A 16,920-nucleotide genomic window follows, 5' to 3' on the forward strand; every position below is an offset into this window, starting at 1 on the left:
GCTTAAGTAAGTAGTGAAACTCAATGGGACAGACAGTTATTAAATGTTTGTGAATGAACAAGTGGTATTAAAAGAAACATGAGTACTTTTATAGAGAATGTGCATATAAAAGATGGAGAATATACAAAAACAATTTATACAATGGTAAATTATTAAAAAAATTTTGAAAATGAAAGAACTAATTTTTAATCATTTTTTTCAATTACTGATTAAAAATATAACATTATAAATATTTTTTTTCAGATTAAAGAACAGAAATATGCAGAAACAATAAAAGTTTTAATTACTCTTCTTGATTCTTATACCTCTGTATGTAAGATCATACTAAAACATAATTTTTTTGTTAGCAATAATCAATTTTATATATTTAATAATTTATTTTACAGTCCAGACCCTGTTTATCTCTTCTTGCTTATTGTTACTTTTATACACAAGATTTTATAGCTTCTGCACAGTGTTATGAAAAATTAGTTCAATTATGTCCAGAAGAAAATATATACAAACTATATCATGCTCAATCTTTACACCAAGCATGTATGTATCAAGAGGCATGGACCATATGTTCCAATATTATAAATTACAGTAATTTAGAAACTAAAGTAAAAAAGCTGCAAGCTGCTATAAAATATGGACAGGAGGATATGGTTGCTGCAAAAAGTCTTGTTGATCAATGTCCAGTGGATGATATTGATACAGAAATTAATTTAGGATGCCTTTTATATAAGGTATGAGAGAAAAACAAGAATTTCCTTGGAACAAATATATGAACCTTTTTGTCTTTCATTTCCTTAGGAAGAGCAATATGAGCAAGCTTTAAAAAAATTTGCAAATGCATTACAAATTGCAGGTTTTAAACCCCATTTATCATATAATGTAGCATTATGTTATTATAAAGTAAAAGAGTATGCTGCATCACTGAAACATATTGGTAATACTAATATTATTATTAATAATTAAGATTAATTAAGATAATTGAATATTTATTATACATTGTAATAGCTGATATCATTGAGCAAGGCATAAGAGAACATCCAGAATTAGGAGTAGGGATGACCACAGAAGGTATAGAAGTCCGTAGTGTTGGAAATACATTAACATTACATGAAACAGCTTTAACAGAGGCATTCAACTTAAAGGCTGCAATAGAATATCAATTGCAAAATTGTAATTACACACAGAAAATTTTAATTACTTGACCTATTTATTATTCTTATAGTAAATCTCATTAAATATGTTTAGATGAGGCAGCAAAAGAAGCATTAACAGATATGCCTCCAAGGTCTGAAGAAGAACTTGATGCTGTTACTTTGCATAATCAAGCTTTGATAAATATGGACACAAAGCCAAGTGAGGGATTCGAGAAACTTCAATTTTTATTACAACAAAATCCATTTCCACCAGAAACGTTTGCTAATTTATTGTTATTATATTGTAAATATCAGTATTATGACTTAGCAGCTGATGTTTTAGCTGAAAATGTACATTTGACTTATAAGTATTTAACACCAGTAAGTATGACTGTTATTATAGCAATACTACATGTTTTGTAAATGCATTTGTCATAAATCACGTACTAAAAAATAGTTTAGTGACTCAAGGGGTTATAAAAGGTACATACAAATTAATCTTCAATTCTGTGAGAATTATATTTTATATTTCATCGGTCTGGATATTTACTCTTTGAGTGTTTACATTTCTTTGCTCGTTTTTCTGAACTTTCAAATTGTTTTTGTTTATGAGCTTTTACATCATGACTAGAAGAACTGTCATCAGAACTTTCGTCACTGAAGGAGCTATCATATTTCCTTTTCTTCTTCTTTTTCTGATCTTTGGAATGTTTCTTCTTCTTTTTCTTGATCACTTCTTTCTCATCTGAACCACTATCATCTGTGTTTTGCTTATGTTTTTTAGCTTTGCGTTTTTTCTTTAGCTTTTTTTGTTTATGTTTTTTTTCTTTTTCATTTTCTTCACTTTGCAAGGGGACAACTTCTTCATTCTCTGGAATCAATTCGTATTTCTTTCCATCAGGGGACATAAAGCAATCATTAGATAAATGGCCCACTGTTCCACATTTTGTGCATGTTGTATTAAGAACTGCTTCTAAATGTATAGCTTTACGTTCGTACTTCCCAATGGTTTTTTTCTTTTGTATATCTCTTTGTAAATCTACCCCATTGGGATCTAAGTCTGTGCCATTCCCTTGATTAACATATTTCATTGATAATCCTACTTTACCATCATCGCCCACAGAAATAACTTTACACCAGACTCGTTCTCCTCTTTGCAAAACTTCTGCAACATTTTCGACATGAGCAGAGCTAACCTAGGAAGATTACATACATATAAATTATTTATATTCTACATTTACATTGCAACGCGAATGAAAAAGTTATTTTTCATGAATACATTGTTCCATTACCTGTGATTTGTGTATCAATCCTTGGGATGCACAGCCGGGTATTCTAACGAAAGCCCCGTAATTTTGTATGGATGCAACTTCTCCAAGAAATATTTGATTTAGCTTACAGTTTACCATTCTTTACAAATTAAAGAAAAATATGATTGCTTGCTAGTGATACTATGTATTGTTTCACTGCATTAACACGATAATAATCCATTAAAGTCAAGAGAATTTGACACTAAGGTTAGAACCACATATATAGATTGTTAGTTGCAGGGTTGTAGCAAGTACAGATATTCAGGGTGAGAAAACGAAACAAATTTTCTTCTATAGAAAATTGAATCAAAATTGATAAATAAAACATCTTTTATCATGATACTATTAACATGTACTTATTTTCAGTATTTATACGATTTTTTGGATGCATTAATTACACAACAAACTTCACCAGAAGAAGCATATCGCAAATTTGACGATCTTGGTAATAAACACATGGAAATATTAAGAAAAGCAACGAAACGAGTCCAGGAAGCAAGATTAAATCACGATGGTAATGCTGTTAAAAAAGCAGTAACTGATTACGAGGAAGCTTTGGAGCGATACGTTCCTGTTTTAATGGCTCAAGCTAAAATATATTGGGAACTTGAAAATTATACGCAAGTCGAAAAAATTTTCCGAAAAAGCGTAGAATTTTGCAATGAACATGATATATGGAAATTAAATGTAGCGCACACATTATTTATGCAAGCAAACAAATTCAAAGAAGCAACAGGATTTTACGAGCCCATCGTGAGAAAAAAATATGATAATGTCAGTTACAATCCACTTATTAATTTCTTATTTATAATAGTTGTAAGTTGTTAATGATCAAGTCACTAAAATTTCAGATTCTAGATGTAAGCGCTATAGTCCTCGCCAATTTATGCGTGAGTTATATTATGACATCTGAAAATGCGGAAGCTGAAGGGTTAATGAAAAAGATAGAAAAAGAAGAACAAGCGGTATCGCGAGAAGATCAAGATAAAAAATTATTTCATTTATGTATTGTAAATTTAGTAATAGGAACGTTGTATTGTTCGAAGGGAAATTATGAGTTCGGTATATCTAGAGTAATGAAAAGTCTAGAACCGTACAATAAAAAATTAGGAACGGATACTTGGTTCTACGCAAAAAGATGTTTTCTCTCTCTTTTAGAACAACTGGCTAAACAATTAGTAGTTTTAAAAGACGCAACGCTTCAGGAATGTATACAATTCTTGGAACATTGTGAAGGTAAATCTATTTATCTTCACTAGTAAATGGAATATTCATGCCATTATATACAAGTTTTTATTTTTAGTTTACGGAAGGGACGTCATGACGGTGGTAGAACAGCCTTTCGATATACAAGATATGCTTTCCGTAACCCCACAAGGAAAACAAACAGTTGTATATGAAGCGCGATATTTAAAAGCTTTGTTTTCACGTTTTCAAATGTCCTAAACTACATGTATTAAACACATTTATTGGAAATAAATAACTTTAATAATTGCAGAAATTACAGAACACAAATGAATTATTATCTATATGTTTAAAATATTTTATTATAATAATAAAATAAGATAATGTTTATACTTAATTTTTAAAAATGATAAAAATTCATTGTTTTATAATTAGAAACAGGCTCCCTATCTGGGTACGGTCCTGACAACTTATTTGCGTGCGTTGTAAGTTGTAAGTGAAAAATGGTGGTCGACATGGAATTGCAGGAAGCAAAGGATTATGTCCTTCAGCTTATAAAGGATAAAGATAAAATTGAAGCGGATTTGAAAGCTTTGAAAGAAATTTTAGATGCTGTACGTATTTCGAAACATTACAGATGTATCTTGAATACTTATCTAACCATGTCATCGAAAATAAACACAACTATCTTGCAAATACCATGATCTGCTAAATTTTCGGAAATATAATCAATTATGTTAATTATAGAATCATGTTGGTATGGGTGAACCGTTGGTTGATTCTGAAGGATATCCAAAACAGGATATTGATGTTTACCAAGTCAGACACACAAGACATAAAATAATATGTATGTTTTATTGTTGTGTATTTTTATCCCAAGAAATTTAAATAAGTTAAACTTATTAGTATATTGTTACACCATTAGGTTTACAAAATGATCTTAAAGCTTTGATGAATAAAATAGAAGAGGGTTTACACAAAGTCCATGGTTTGGCAGGAAATGAAGCAGAAAGTTCTGATGCAGCTGCAACAAATCACATTCAAGATATACAATTAGAGCCTTTTGTAAGGGTAAACTTGGTATCCCCAGGTTCACCAGCTGAAATTGCAGTAAGATATATGTTACAGATTTTTATAATTTAAAAATATAATCGATATCACATATAGAACATTATTAAATTTTGTAGGGAATTCAAGTTGACGATTTAATATTGGAATTTGGATCTATTAATTGCCAGAATTTTAAGTCATTAAAGGATATTGGGACTTTGGTAGAAAATAGTAGATATAAAAAAGTTGGCATAAGAATTAAACGTGGATCTAATACCTTAGCCTTGACTTTAATTCCACATCCTTGGGTTGGCAAAGGCCTTTTGGGTTGCAATGTAATATCTTTAGAGACAGTTGAAAGATAAAGTTACTATACAAAGTACTTGTTTGTAATTGTGTATGTTATTAAATAAAGACCAATTTGTATATTATTGTACAAAATATAGTTTTTAAATTTTTTATATTCCACATTTTGTTCATTATTACGAGTTTTAAATAGGCTTAATGATAGCAATCCTGAATTGTATCATTCTATCCTTGAAATATAATATGCATAATCTATTTCGTCATTTAAACTTGGGTATTTAAGATGGCAGAGATAGTATAAATTCAACACATTCTATGAAGTAGCAATCAGTATTGGAGTGCAGCAGCAAAATGTATTTTCCACTGCTTGTAAGTTGTAATTTATATATATAAATATATATACATGTATTTAAATATACTACCTGTTTTACTTATAAGGAATTGTTTCAACAGGTACTGTGCATAAGTATTTTTGCATCAGGAGTACTGAGTGTAGAAAATACTTACGAATATTCTGACCAATATCCATGGTCATTTATTTATACAATATATCCATTTTACAATTCTGAAACATTACTGGAGGTATGGAAAACTGACAAAACTATGGACAATTCCGCAAATGTAATAACTATCAATCCTGATGAACAAGATAAGACAGTTTTGTATTTTGATGATGTTCAGCGCAATAATACAATTTTGCAAGCAGAGAATAATGTATCTTACTTTACAACTGGAGCAGAAAATATAAATGAGAAACACTCAACGAAGAACAAACAACAGGTTTCCAATTATGTAATTATTACCGAAATATGTAGTAGTCTCTTAGTAAAATAAAAATTATTGCTCATTTATGTTATCATATGTAAACCGTTTACGCTAATGTTGTAGAAAAACAGACACGCAGATTCACCCTCAAAATGAACAAAAGGATATTTGGATTTGATGATGCACAGAAGTAACCTGATTACAGAAAAGTGCAGTTATATTATCTTATTAATCTATTGTAAGCTTTGAATTAAAAACTAAATATGTGCTTGTAGATAATATTAAAAGACTTCATTTGCAACTTATATTTTTTATATTTTTCTTACCTACGTTTATACTATTTGAACATTGTATAATATAATAGTATAATATTCGCAATTGTAAGAAATGGCAGTGATAAATTAAAACAATTTTTATTACGAATTATTTATATCTAAGAAGTTTATCACTTTATGATAGCCTTCTCTTGCATTTTGTAAGCTCTTCATGGAAACGAAGTTATTCTCATGAGTCATGACCAATTATTATGGTACGTATGTATGTATATACCTCGAGACTCCCAGTCAGCCAGACTATTCCATTTACAAAGCTCCACTTTACAAAGCGGTATTATTTGATCAAAGTAGGATAATAACGATTATGTGAATAAACTTTTTATAGAGACTCTACATCATGGTGTTATTTAAAACAGAGAAGAAATTTAAATAATGACTGATTTGTGACATTGTGATTCCTTTCTATAGTTGCTATACCTAGATTGCTATAGATATTATCGATATTATCATGGCCGGCACTTACAAGAATTATATGAAATTGTTAGAATCTTGGCCTCTAGATAAATTAAAACCTGGCAGGTAATTTATTTGATATAAAAGAAGTTTGAGGTTTTTGATATTTTCTTATTACTCTTGTTAGAAGTAAAATTATTGTTAATTTAATGTACTGTGAATCTTTCTGTGGAAACGTGTACGTTAAGGTTAGAATTAACAGTTCAAAAAGTTTGTAGTATAGAGTGTAACTTATACTTTTTATGTATCTCAGTGTAATTTGTATATGTATCTTGAATTTATAGTTCATTGTTACAATGTGAATTTTAATGACGATTTCTATTTATTTTAGAGACCTTGGTCAGCACATCCGTGATCAAGTAAAAATTACATTTGTAAAAGGAGATGCAACCACTACATTAAATCGTGAGGTATGTGATCGCTATTATATGAGCTTGAAAAGACTTGCTTCCAATCAATATGGACAAACATATGCTTGTTCCCGCACTAATGGTGCTAGTGGATTAACAAGAGAGCAATGTCATTTGGCACTCTCACCAGAACTTTTAGAGTACTATAATCTAGAAGACAAAGGATTTTTTGTACGTATGTATTTAAAAATTAAAAATAGTTTTTAATAGTCAGAAGCCTAAGGAGTACAATGATCCAAAAGTTGATACCTAGAATTTGTTTTGTTCCCATAAAAGGGCATTATGGTATTAAACATTGTAGTAGAACCATTCATTATTTATTACAAAGGCAAAATAATGTGACATGCTTAAAAAATGCAAAAGGGTACAGTAACTTAGTAAATGAAAATGTTGAAAATACATCACATTTACCAGTTATGGTTAATGAAGTATTAGAATATTTAGAACCTTTATCAGGGAAAACTTTTGTAGACATGACATTTGGTGCTGGAGGACATTCAATCAAAATTTTACAAACTTCTCCCAATGTGAAAATATTTGCACTGGATAGAGATCCTGTTGCACATGAATTTGCACATAAATTATCAGAGAAATATCCTGGGCAAGTAATTCCTTTATTAGGAAGATTTTCTGAATTACCACAATTGCTGTGTCAACATAAAGTGGAAAAAAATAGTATAGATGGCTTTTTATTTGACTTTGGTTGTTCATCAATGCAGTTTGATGTTGCTCAAAGAGGATTTTCTTTATCGAAGAATGGACCTTTGGACATGAGGATGGATGGTTTTAGATGTCCTGAAGAACCTACAGTTGCTGATGTTTTAGAAAGAGTAACTGAAATAGATTTAATTCATATATTAAGAGTTTATGGCGAAGAGAAGAAAGCAAAAAAAATTGCACGTGCTATTGTTGAAACTCGATATAACTTCAGAAGTTTGAAAACTACAGAAGAATTAGCCACACTTATTGAGTCTGTTGTTAATGAAAAAAGGCTTGATCGTCTTGGTAGATTTGCTCATTGTGCTACAAAAACATTTCAGGCACTTCGAATTTTTGTAAATAATGAATTGAATGAAATTAATTATGGGATTATTGTTGCTGCATCATATTTGAAAACGAATGGTCGTTTAGTGACAATATCTTTTCATTCTTTAGAGGACACAGTAGTTAAAAGGCATATTTCTGGAAATATACAACATTTCGTTGCTAATAGAGTACCATTAAAATATGCTGATTGCAGTAAACAATTCAGTGCAGATGAAATTGACAGCATTATGAAATCACCGTGGAAAATGTTACATAAACATGTAATAACACCTACACCTGAAGAAATAGAAGAAAATCCGAGATCGCGTTCTGCCAAATTACGAGCCATTAGTAAAGTGATGTAAAATCTAGTATCAGTTTAAGTATGGCAAATCATTATGTTCGTTTTATTATTACCTCTTTTAATACAAAGCAGAGAATGTTTTATGTTTAGAGATAGGTGTCTTGTAATGAATCTTTGTGTACAAAAATATTCTGTAAAATATGTATAAAATAAAATATTTTAATTTGATAAAGGTATTGTAACGCATTAGTTGTAATATATTAGATGTAAAGAATATATTATTGTTGAAAATAGGAATGCTTATAATAAAGAAAAATAATATTTAAAATAAGCCTTCTATTTCGTCTGTTTCACTGTTCCAATCCATATCATAAATGCTTGGCCTTGTAGAAAGACCCGGCATCATCATTATCTGCAAAGAAAAACATTATTAACTTAATTGAAACTAATAGTGATTTTACAATAAATACTTACATCTCCTACCATAGGTACTACAAAGCCTGCCCCAACAGACACAAATATATCTGTAATATTGAGTGTGAAGTCTGTAGGAGCACCCTTAACTGATGGATCACCCGTCAAAGAGTTTGATGTTTTAGCCATACAAAGTGGAAGTTTGTCATATCCTAGTTTATTGTACACTTTAATTTTATTTTGCACCTATAATGATAATTACTTTGTTCATGATGTATTAATATTAATTAACTACTTTAGTTAATTAGTTATTAGTTAATTATAGTTATCATTATTTTATTAATGTAAAAATATATATAAAATTGTTTTAGAGTTTTACCTTGTCTGCAAGAACAATTTGTCCTGCACCATACATTTCTTTTGCAATGGTATTAATTTTTTCTTCGATACCAATGCTCAAATCATACAATACTTTGAAATTGCTGGGTTTGTTCGTCACGGCTATGATAGCATCTGCAAGGTCTATAGCACCAGCACCACCTTGGGCCCAATGATTACATATCACGGCATCGGTTGCACCGTTTTCAATTGCTGCTTGTTTTACCAACTCCAATTCTGCTTGCGAATCAGTACTGAAATAAGTTTTTACACAATTATTTATTGGTCAGTATACATGTATGCTCACGGAAATACTAATTTTTCAAACCTTACCCATGAACATTAATAGCCACAATAACTGGCACACCAAATTTAATTCCATTACTGATATGTTTCAAAAGATTTGGTAGACCCTTTCTAACTAATTCAAGGTTTTCTTCGAGGTATTCCTTTTTCAAGACAGCACCTGTAGTTACCGGAGGTCCACCACCGTGCATCTTCAACGCTCTAATAGTTGCAACTAGCACAACAGCGTTTGGTATATGTCCTGACGTTCGACATTTAATGTCGAAGAACTTCTCCATACCAATATCAGAACCAAAGCCAGCTTCTGTTACCACGATACCTTCTGGTCCGACTAATTTCAATGCAATTGCGTCTGCAATAATTGAAGAACAACCGTGCGCGATGTTTGCAAATGGTCCAGCGTGAACCATTACTGGAGTTCCTTCTAAGGATTGCATTAGCGTCGGCTCAATGGCATCTTTCAATAAAATTGCCATCGCTCCTGTCATTCCCTAAATATACATTTAATTCCTTATAAAATAATGGAATCAAATTTTTGTGATTAATTTATCTTTGTAAATATACTAACAAAATCATCTGCAGTTAAAGGTTCTCCATTTTTGTTAAAAGCCACCACCATGTTACCTAGCCTTTGTTTCATGTCGTCGACACTTGTGGATAGTGCGAGTATTGCCATTATTTCAGAACCGACGGAAATGCAGAAAGATGTCTCCCGCGTTTTTCCTTTCTCAGTTGGGCTTTGACCAATAGTAATTTTACGTAAAAATCGGTCGTTTGTATCTATTACTGAAATATACAAATTCCATTTATAAAAAATTATCTGGTTGTATGATTTGATAAACAGGGTCAGGCATTTAAGAACATATGTATTCCTCAATACGCTGGTTGTTTTGGAGTTTACTAGAAGCTGCTAAGAATTACTCTAAGCAGTTGGGTAGAAGAAGTATCATATTTAAGACCATTTTCTAAAGGCCGCTTAAAGAAAAAATCAATCTCTTATATTTACAAATTGTATACCTAAATGAATCACCAAAAAACTTAATATACGTAAATAGGGTAAGTCAAACCATTTGAGGATACATTTTACTTTTTACTATTTATCTTGTAAGTACCTCTAGTGAAAGGAATATTTTCTGGATCGATATCTAGTCTTGCAAATGTCCTGGCTTCCTCTTCTGTTAGACTATTCGGGTCGGTCTTCGTAATGCCAAGTTTTTGTAAACGTCTTAACTGTATTTTCGAAAATTTCCTTACACCTTTATTCGACGGTACAAGTCTATCGTAAAGAGCCTTATCAGGTTGAGTGGTCTCATGGAAGTATCGGGCGTCTATTTGTGCTGCTAACAGATTATTGGCTGCAGTCACAGCATGGATATCGCCGGTTAAATGCAAGTTGAACTCTTCCATGGGAATAACCTGAGAATATATCAATTATAAAAATTTCTTATGTATACGTTGAATATGGAAAAAATAGGCTTTCATTTCAATAAACCTGTGAGTATCCTCCACCTGCAGCTCCCCCTTTTACACCAAAAGTGGGACCCTGACTAGGTTGCCGTAAGGTAACAAACGAATTCTTTCCCCTATGTGCGCTCAGAGCTTGTACCAAACCAAGTGACGTGGTGCTTTTGCCTTCTCCAAAAGGTGTTGGTGTGATACCAGCAACTACTACGAACTTTCCATTTTGTTGATCTTTTAGTCTCTTTAATACGTTCAGACCAACTTTCGCTTTTTTGCTTCCATAAGGACTGATCTCATTTGGGAATAGTCCAATCTCTTCTGCCAAACTTGTGATTGGTTTCGGTTCTTGACTCCTTGAAATTGCAATATCGCTGGGCACAGGAGTTTGTGGGTTGATTGTTAGAACTCTTAATTTCCATTCAGCATTCAAAATTCTCTCCGCTACTCTTTGAGCGGATATCACCGTATTCTTCATCAACATGGCCACGGTCATCGGGCCAACTCCGCCAGGTACCGGGGTGATATACGAAGCTATTTTCGCAGCTTCTTCATAATCAACATCTCCTACTAACCGCTGTCCAGATTTTTTTGTTGAATCTACAATAATTTCGTGTATTTTAATATTCTGTTACATACTAAATTAAGTGTGTTACTTTGAAATATGATACAGAATCTTAACTATAGTGAAAGAAAATATAGGTAAAACTGTTAGGATTAAACAACATTATCAGCAATTAGAGAATACAAGCATTGTAGTAAAGAATGAATGTTATATAGATACATGTATATTTTATGTCGTCATTAAAGGATTAAATTGGTAATATTCACAGTTGCATACATTTTTTAGAACAGCGGAAATTCACAATCGCGCGAAGTAACAAATTGTTTAACATTATTTTATTTTATATAATTTTAAACAGAATTGTATCGAAACTATTGTTTTTTAAAGTAAAGTGAAAGTATAGATTAACGATGTATAGTTCTCAGATGCAGTTGCATTGGAGGCAAGAGTGTTTTGTCTCATTTAAGCCCCAAGACTAGTTTCGTCTGGTGTTTCGAAATCTGAGGTCAAATTAATGGAAGAAAAACTACGTTAGACCAAGTTCCATAAATGTGATAGCGATAACGAACGGACACTCGTCTATTGTTCTTACAGATACTTAAGAGTCATCGTCGAGAAGACAAATTAGAAATTATTCCATTTTAGTTAAGCTTATGGAAAGTTTAAAAAAAGTGACTTGAACTAATAACTAAACATTCCTAATAGCAATTAAGTTTTGTCATTTGAGTAATAATCCAAGGTACAAATCATCTTGAGTAGTATTATAACGAAAAATTACCCATGCATTTGCTTCCACATTTTTTTTAAATTCTTAAATCTTACTTTCTCTCGACTTAAAAAACGAAACGGATGCTTTGAATGAGAATATTTGTTAAATTCCAAATTCATTAAGAACATTAAATTTTGAAGTTGAAATAACAAAAATAATAAGATGTTCAGTGTGTCAACTTACTAAACAGGAAATTATATCTACCTGAAATTGAGTTTATTCCGCAATCGATTACGACTGTACCCGGTTTAATCCAGCTTCCCTTGACCAGCTGGGGCTGGCCAATACCAACCACTAAGATATCGGCCTGCGAGACCTACAATCAAATTGAACGTTTAGTATATTTAGACATGTTCGGAATTATTTTATCGGAACTTAGGTACGCAATTTATTACATACAATTTCTGGAAGATTCTTTGTTCTTGAGTGGCACACTGTTACAGTAGCGTTGTGCCATTTTAACAATTCGGCTACAGGCGTACCGACAATTTTGCTTCTGCCTAAAACTACGGCATTAGCACCAGCGATTGGGACTCCGCTCCTAGTATACATATTATCACATAAATTAATTACTTATTATTTATTATATATAACAAATATATGATTAACTAATTATATATCTTATTACTTACTAATTGTTTGTCATGATTGAAGGAAGTCATTTTGAAACATTGAAAGAAAAACAAAAAGTTCTTCATCCAATTTCAGTTAAGTGTTCATAATGTAATATTTTAACAGACGCGTCATTCGGATGTGAATGATTGTTATAAGATTTTTTAACGAACAATATGTATACAGAAAAATGATCTTCGTAAAGATTTTGGATGAAGTTACAATTAAACTACTGCATTAAAAAGAGTCATAAAAAAATGTATGGTGGCGTTAATAAAAGATCTTACGAATTTCAATGTATCCTTAGTTTAACAATCAATAAGTTCATTACTTTTAAAATAGTATTGCATTAAAGTTAAATTGAAAATAGATCTAATATAGAAATATAAGTTTTTTGAAACGAATTAAAATTTTGTAACGTACTTCTTGATAAGTTCGATACACCCATTGGGAGTGCATGGTACAAATCCCGACATATCACCAATAGCGACTCTTCCTTCATTAATCGTGTTCAATCTAAAAAAAAATGAAATTTGTTTTTAACATCATATAGTAATAAATACGCTACACGTGTTGTTGATTATTATTTATAATCAATGATTGGCGTCATTATTTCAGAATTTCTTAATAACACCATGCTTACGAACATATAATGACGTGTTTTAACGGTACGTAAGCAATAAACTATTGGTATCGAATTAGCATTTGTTTAAGCGAGAGACGCTTAAGGCGATCATATTCTTATCATCTAATCTGGGGCATTTTGCCAGAGGTCACGATATCTTCGTTTTCTTTTTCAATTTGTAACGTATAATGTAACGAAAACATTCACATTATTGCTTTCGACAGAATACATTTTTTATAAAATACTCGATATGATTAGAGAATTATGTGGTTAAATAATTTTGTACTTCACTCGGCCCGTAACGTTTAAAAAGTTTTAATCTATAAAATTTAAATAGTAAACACATGTAAAGCATGATCACATTAACAATGAGTATAAAAATGTCCAAATAATTTTATAGCTTACTCATGTGTTCAATACTCTAGTTTCTCCAATAATTAATTTATACAAAGTATCTCATCATTAGTGGCCACATTACGGACTTCTTATATTTAATATTGCAAAAAAGTTGATAACACAAATGTACCCTCCTTTTAACTAGACTTTGATTTCACGAAAATCGAATTTGAAAGTTTAAAAACCATCCACGTTTGACTTGTATTATTAATGCCATCCATAACGGTGGGACACAAACAGTCAGTCCACTTACAAGTGGTAAAAATTATTTAAGCAGTCTGTTTTCCTCATTACACATCACATTTGCTGAATTAAACTTTAAATAAAAATATGTTTTTCTTGTCTGTATTGATGATTAATTTACTTTCAGAAATTGTAGTTCAGAAACTTGACATTTATTTCTGTCAAATCACAAATAACAATGTACCAGTTATTTCCACTATATTGATTTTATTTAATTTCGATAAAGTATATGCTATTGTTCGAGTTGTTATACATATAAGTACTTGTTTGTATATAACGTTTTTATAAAAATTATAAAATCAGAGTCTTATAAAACTGAGCGTAAGGAAAATAATTTTATTATCAATATAATTTATTACTTACCCATCTACATCTTTTTCGGGCACGACCAAATCAGTGATCATATGGCTATTGATCCGATTTACACTATCGAGAGGCATTTGTACAATGATTCCATGAACGTTTGGATCATTGTTCAATTTATTTACTTTGTTTATTAATTCGATCTCTGTAGTAGTGTTCGGAAGTTTGACGTGTTCAGCTGCGATTCCGATGTCGCTGGCTGCTTTTATTTTCATTCTGATATAAACATTTGAATCTTCCCTGCCCCCTACTTGAACAATAGCTAAGCCGGGTGTAAAACTCGGGAGTTTTTCTTTCAAAGATTTTACATCTTTTGTTAGATTTTCACGAATTTCTCTGTGATAGGAAAAACAATTAATTAATGTTTTCACTGGCGCAACTCATGTTATATTTATAATGTTAGTAACAGAATCGTGTGTTTGTGAAATTATTTCCAAATTGAAAAAGTTAAGTTAAATTCTTAATACATATACATGTTTTTCAAGATTTATGTTTTTTATACAAAATATTTTTTTAATGCAAGTAACTACTGTTGTAAGAAGTTTCTTGTATTGTAGTATTATTTGTGCATGTTTAGATGTAATTATGTGTATATTCAAAAGTTTATAAAGGAATATCCTTTTATTGCTGTTACATGTGTATCACGTGGGTATTTGAAATTCGCGGGCTTTAATGCAGGCTCCCTGTCCTTCGTTTCTATGTTTTGCGAAAAATACATAATTTAATAGTCTCATAAACATGAAGGATTTTATGCAGAGCTGCATGAATGTTTATGCAATCTGCTGTAAGAGATGCGATTTTAACGATTATATAACTTATGTGGAGACTGGAAGTAAACATAACCTTACATGGACAAACATGCATGCTTTCACAGAGCACATTAAAGTTTCCGAGAATTCAAATGCATTTATCCCGTAATTCGAGTTCGAAGGTTAGGTCAGTGCAACGAACACTATCGACCTCTGTACTCAATTAGCAGTCGAAACACGAATTTGAATTCCAATTTCTCTTCGAGAACTGGTTTTAAAGAAAAAGAATATTAGTGCAGGATTTTTGCTGGAAGTCGATGGGTACGTACGACCAGTACATATTTTGAGCAAGTTTCGTAAATATTACTGGATTTTAATGTAAAGAATAATTACGCGGCAATCCGAATTTAGTTTAATTTACTTATAACCAGTATAACTTACTTTGCCAGTTCCGTGCCGGATAACAAAACTCCTCGCACGTCTGTCGCCATAATTCGTTTGAAAAATCTGTGACCACAAAGTAAATCACTTTTATTTTTCACAGATTTCCTATCGATGCAAACTTTCTTAAATTAATCACTGTATAGAAACGCAGGAACTGAAATACGCGTGGCTAGATACGATATAAATTTGTTGAAAGGCTGATGATTATAGAATGAACCGAGTTACAGCAGGCTACCGGTTTATTAGCGATTGAGTTCGAACGATGTATGTATTTATTGAGAGAGACAGTGTGTGATGTCATTCACACATAGAAACGTTTGTTTGATTACTTAATGCCTACATAGAGCTCTTAAATTGTATAGAAACCTGTGTAATACATGCATACTGTGTATTCCAGATTTATATTTTGGTTTCTTTTTTTCTTGGTCACGTATCTCAGTGGTTTTCAACGTTTTAAAAACTTATTATACGCATATAATTTTTTAAACTATATAATGTAACTATTGTAATAATCAATTATTTTACAGTTTTAGTGTTCTTATTCGCTGTCTATTTCACTTTTAAATAATAACTCTTGCTTTATATATTTTTTCAGTAGTATATATATATATATTTTATATTTTAAAGGGTTCTAAAGAAGTAAACGAATATGATCACGCATAAAATTGTGATATTTCGTAGAGATAATAATAATTTTGATGATATATTATAGTGGATATATGAATCTTACTTAAAGGTTTGTGGTATTCGCGTCATATGATTGTTTGATGCGACGATTTCCCGGACACTAATGATAAAGATGATCTTCATGGGGGGTAAGAGAATATATTTTATAAGTAAGACAGATTCTGTTTACCAGTCTTTCTACATGATGAAATTTGAATCGATAAACTTTGACACGTAAGGCATTCGTCACGAATGCTCAAAGAGGATGTTATTATAGTATACATACGTTGCATCGTCTCTACAGAATGATTAATTTATCATTCATTAATATTTTTGATATTACTGACTTGTGAAATAAATGTTATGTGCAATCCATTATGTTTTTGAATTTCTGTTAAATGGATTATTATTATTATTATATGATTATTTTTTTGTATTACTATTTGATTTATGCTATATTTAGAATGGTTATTAAATTCACTGAAATTGTAATTGTATATTTATTTTTAGTGTACAGTACTCACACGGTCAGTGTTGTAAGTTTTTATATAAAAATTATCTTGTATTATTTTCTCTGATTCAGCTGTTTGGTTAAATTACGAAAGATACAATCAATTTGCGTGGTCAAATTTCATTAAATACGTTTTTACGTAATAGATAA

General features: G+C 31.0%; 5 protein-coding genes across 5 annotated transcripts; 3 read left to right on the plus strand and 2 right to left on the minus strand.

The window, feature by feature from the left end:
• The first annotated feature begins 78 nt into the window (after positions 1-78).
• LOC107194791 (tetratricopeptide repeat protein 30A) lies at positions 79-3,883 on the plus strand. Its single transcript, XM_015584491.1, has 9 exons — positions 79-144; positions 244-309; positions 387-725; positions 793-928; positions 1,000-1,164; positions 1,240-1,508; positions 2,804-3,211; positions 3,289-3,673; positions 3,741-3,883. The coding sequence occupies exons 1-9, from the start codon at positions 79-81 to the stop codon at positions 3,881-3,883; spliced, it is 1,977 nt and encodes a 658-aa protein (XP_015439977.1).
• LOC107194792 (nucleolar protein of 40 kDa-like) lies at positions 1,658-2,640 on the minus strand. The gene is made up of 2 exons (XM_015584492.1): positions 2,420-2,640; positions 1,658-2,323 (listed from the first exon to the last, which is right to left on the minus strand). Exons 1-2 carry the CDS (start codon positions 2,534-2,536, stop codon positions 1,658-1,660), a joined length of 783 nt encoding a protein of 260 aa, XP_015439978.1. The 5' UTR covers positions 2,537-2,640.
• A 242-nt stretch (positions 3,884-4,125) lies between the features above and the next one.
• Positions 4,126-5,042, plus strand: LOC107194891 (26S proteasome non-ATPase regulatory subunit 9). Its single transcript, XM_015584604.1, has 4 exons — positions 4,126-4,236; positions 4,370-4,469; positions 4,548-4,732; positions 4,810-5,042. The coding sequence occupies exons 1-4, from the start codon at positions 4,126-4,128 to the stop codon at positions 5,035-5,037; spliced, it is 624 nt and encodes a 207-aa protein (XP_015440090.1). The 3' UTR covers positions 5,038-5,042.
• A 1,295-nt stretch (positions 5,043-6,337) lies between these two features.
• Positions 6,338-8,374, plus strand: LOC107194955 (probable methyltransferase-like protein 15 homolog). The gene is made up of 2 exons (XM_015584664.1): positions 6,338-6,597; positions 6,863-8,374. Exon 2 carries the CDS (start codon positions 7,172-7,174, stop codon positions 8,330-8,332), a length of 1,161 nt encoding a protein of 386 aa, XP_015440150.1. The 5' UTR covers positions 6,338-6,597; positions 6,863-7,171; the 3' UTR covers positions 8,333-8,374.
• A 200-nt stretch (positions 8,375-8,574) lies between these two features.
• On the minus strand, positions 8,575-15,813 carry LOC107194953 (C-1-tetrahydrofolate synthase, cytoplasmic). The gene is made up of 12 exons (XM_015584663.1): positions 15,591-15,813; positions 14,401-14,736; positions 13,197-13,289; positions 12,561-12,702; positions 12,366-12,477; positions 10,862-11,427; positions 10,482-10,785; positions 9,938-10,155; positions 9,397-9,860; positions 9,065-9,317; positions 8,746-8,931; positions 8,575-8,683 (listed from the first exon to the last, which is right to left on the minus strand). The coding sequence occupies exons 1-12, from the start codon at positions 15,638-15,640 to the stop codon at positions 8,594-8,596; spliced, it is 2,814 nt and encodes a 937-aa protein (XP_015440149.1). The 5' UTR covers positions 15,641-15,813; the 3' UTR covers positions 8,575-8,593.
• Positions 15,814-16,920: the final 1,107 nt, after the last annotated feature.

The sequence above is a fragment of the Dufourea novaeangliae genome, unplaced genomic scaffold (assembly GCF_001272555.1).
Source record: "Dufourea novaeangliae isolate 0120121106 unplaced genomic scaffold, ASM127255v1 scaffold8, whole genome shotgun sequence".
Taxonomy (NCBI): Eukaryota; Metazoa; Arthropoda; class Insecta; order Hymenoptera; family Halictidae; genus Dufourea; species Dufourea novaeangliae.

What these genes read in the sequence shown, in the direction of transcription:
- LOC107194953 (XM_015584663.1), bottom strand. Translation starts at nt 15,640, where the DNA reads ATGGCGACAGACGTGCGAGGAGTTTTGTTATCCGGCACGGAACTGGCA. An exon ending in TCCGGCACGGAACTGGCAAA is followed by an intron (nt 14,737 to 15,590) that starts GTAAGTTATACT and finishes TTCCTATCACAG; the next exon opens with AGAAATTCGTGAAAATCTAA. An exon ending in AAATTGTTCTTGCAGACAAG is followed by an intron (nt 8,932 to 9,064) that starts GTAAAACTCTAA and finishes TTATCATTATAG; the next exon opens with GTGCAAAATAAAATTAAAGT.
- LOC107194792 (XM_015584492.1), bottom strand. Translation starts at nt 2,536, where the DNA reads ATGGTAAACTGTAAGCTAAATCAAATATTTCTTGGAGAAGTTGCATCC. An exon ending in GATTGATACACAAATCACAG is followed by an intron (nt 2,324 to 2,419) that starts GTAATGGAACAA and finishes TAATCTTCCTAG; the next exon opens with GTTAGCTCTGCTCATGTCGA.
- LOC107194791 (XM_015584491.1), top strand. Translation starts at nt 79, where the DNA reads ATGAGTACTTTTATAGAGAATGTGCATATAAAAGATGGAGAATATACA. An exon ending in CTTATAAGTATTTAACACCA is followed by an intron (nt 1,509 to 2,803) that starts GTAAGTATGACT and finishes ACTTATTTTCAG; the next exon opens with TATTTATACGATTTTTTGGA. An exon ending in ATTCTTGGAACATTGTGAAG is followed by an intron (nt 3,674 to 3,740) that starts GTAAATCTATTT and finishes TTTTATTTTTAG; the next exon opens with TTTACGGAAGGGACGTCATG.
- LOC107194891 (XM_015584604.1), top strand. Translation starts at nt 4,126, where the DNA reads ATGGTGGTCGACATGGAATTGCAGGAAGCAAAGGATTATGTCCTTCAG. An exon ending in CACAAGACATAAAATAATAT is followed by an intron (nt 4,470 to 4,547) that starts GTATGTTTTATT and finishes TTACACCATTAG; the next exon opens with GTTTACAAAATGATCTTAAA. An exon ending in GTTCACCAGCTGAAATTGCA is followed by an intron (nt 4,733 to 4,809) that starts GTAAGATATATG and finishes TAAATTTTGTAG; the next exon opens with GGAATTCAAGTTGACGATTT.
- LOC107194955 (XM_015584664.1), top strand. Translation starts at nt 7,172, where the DNA reads ATGATCCAAAAGTTGATACCTAGAATTTGTTTTGTTCCCATAAAAGGG.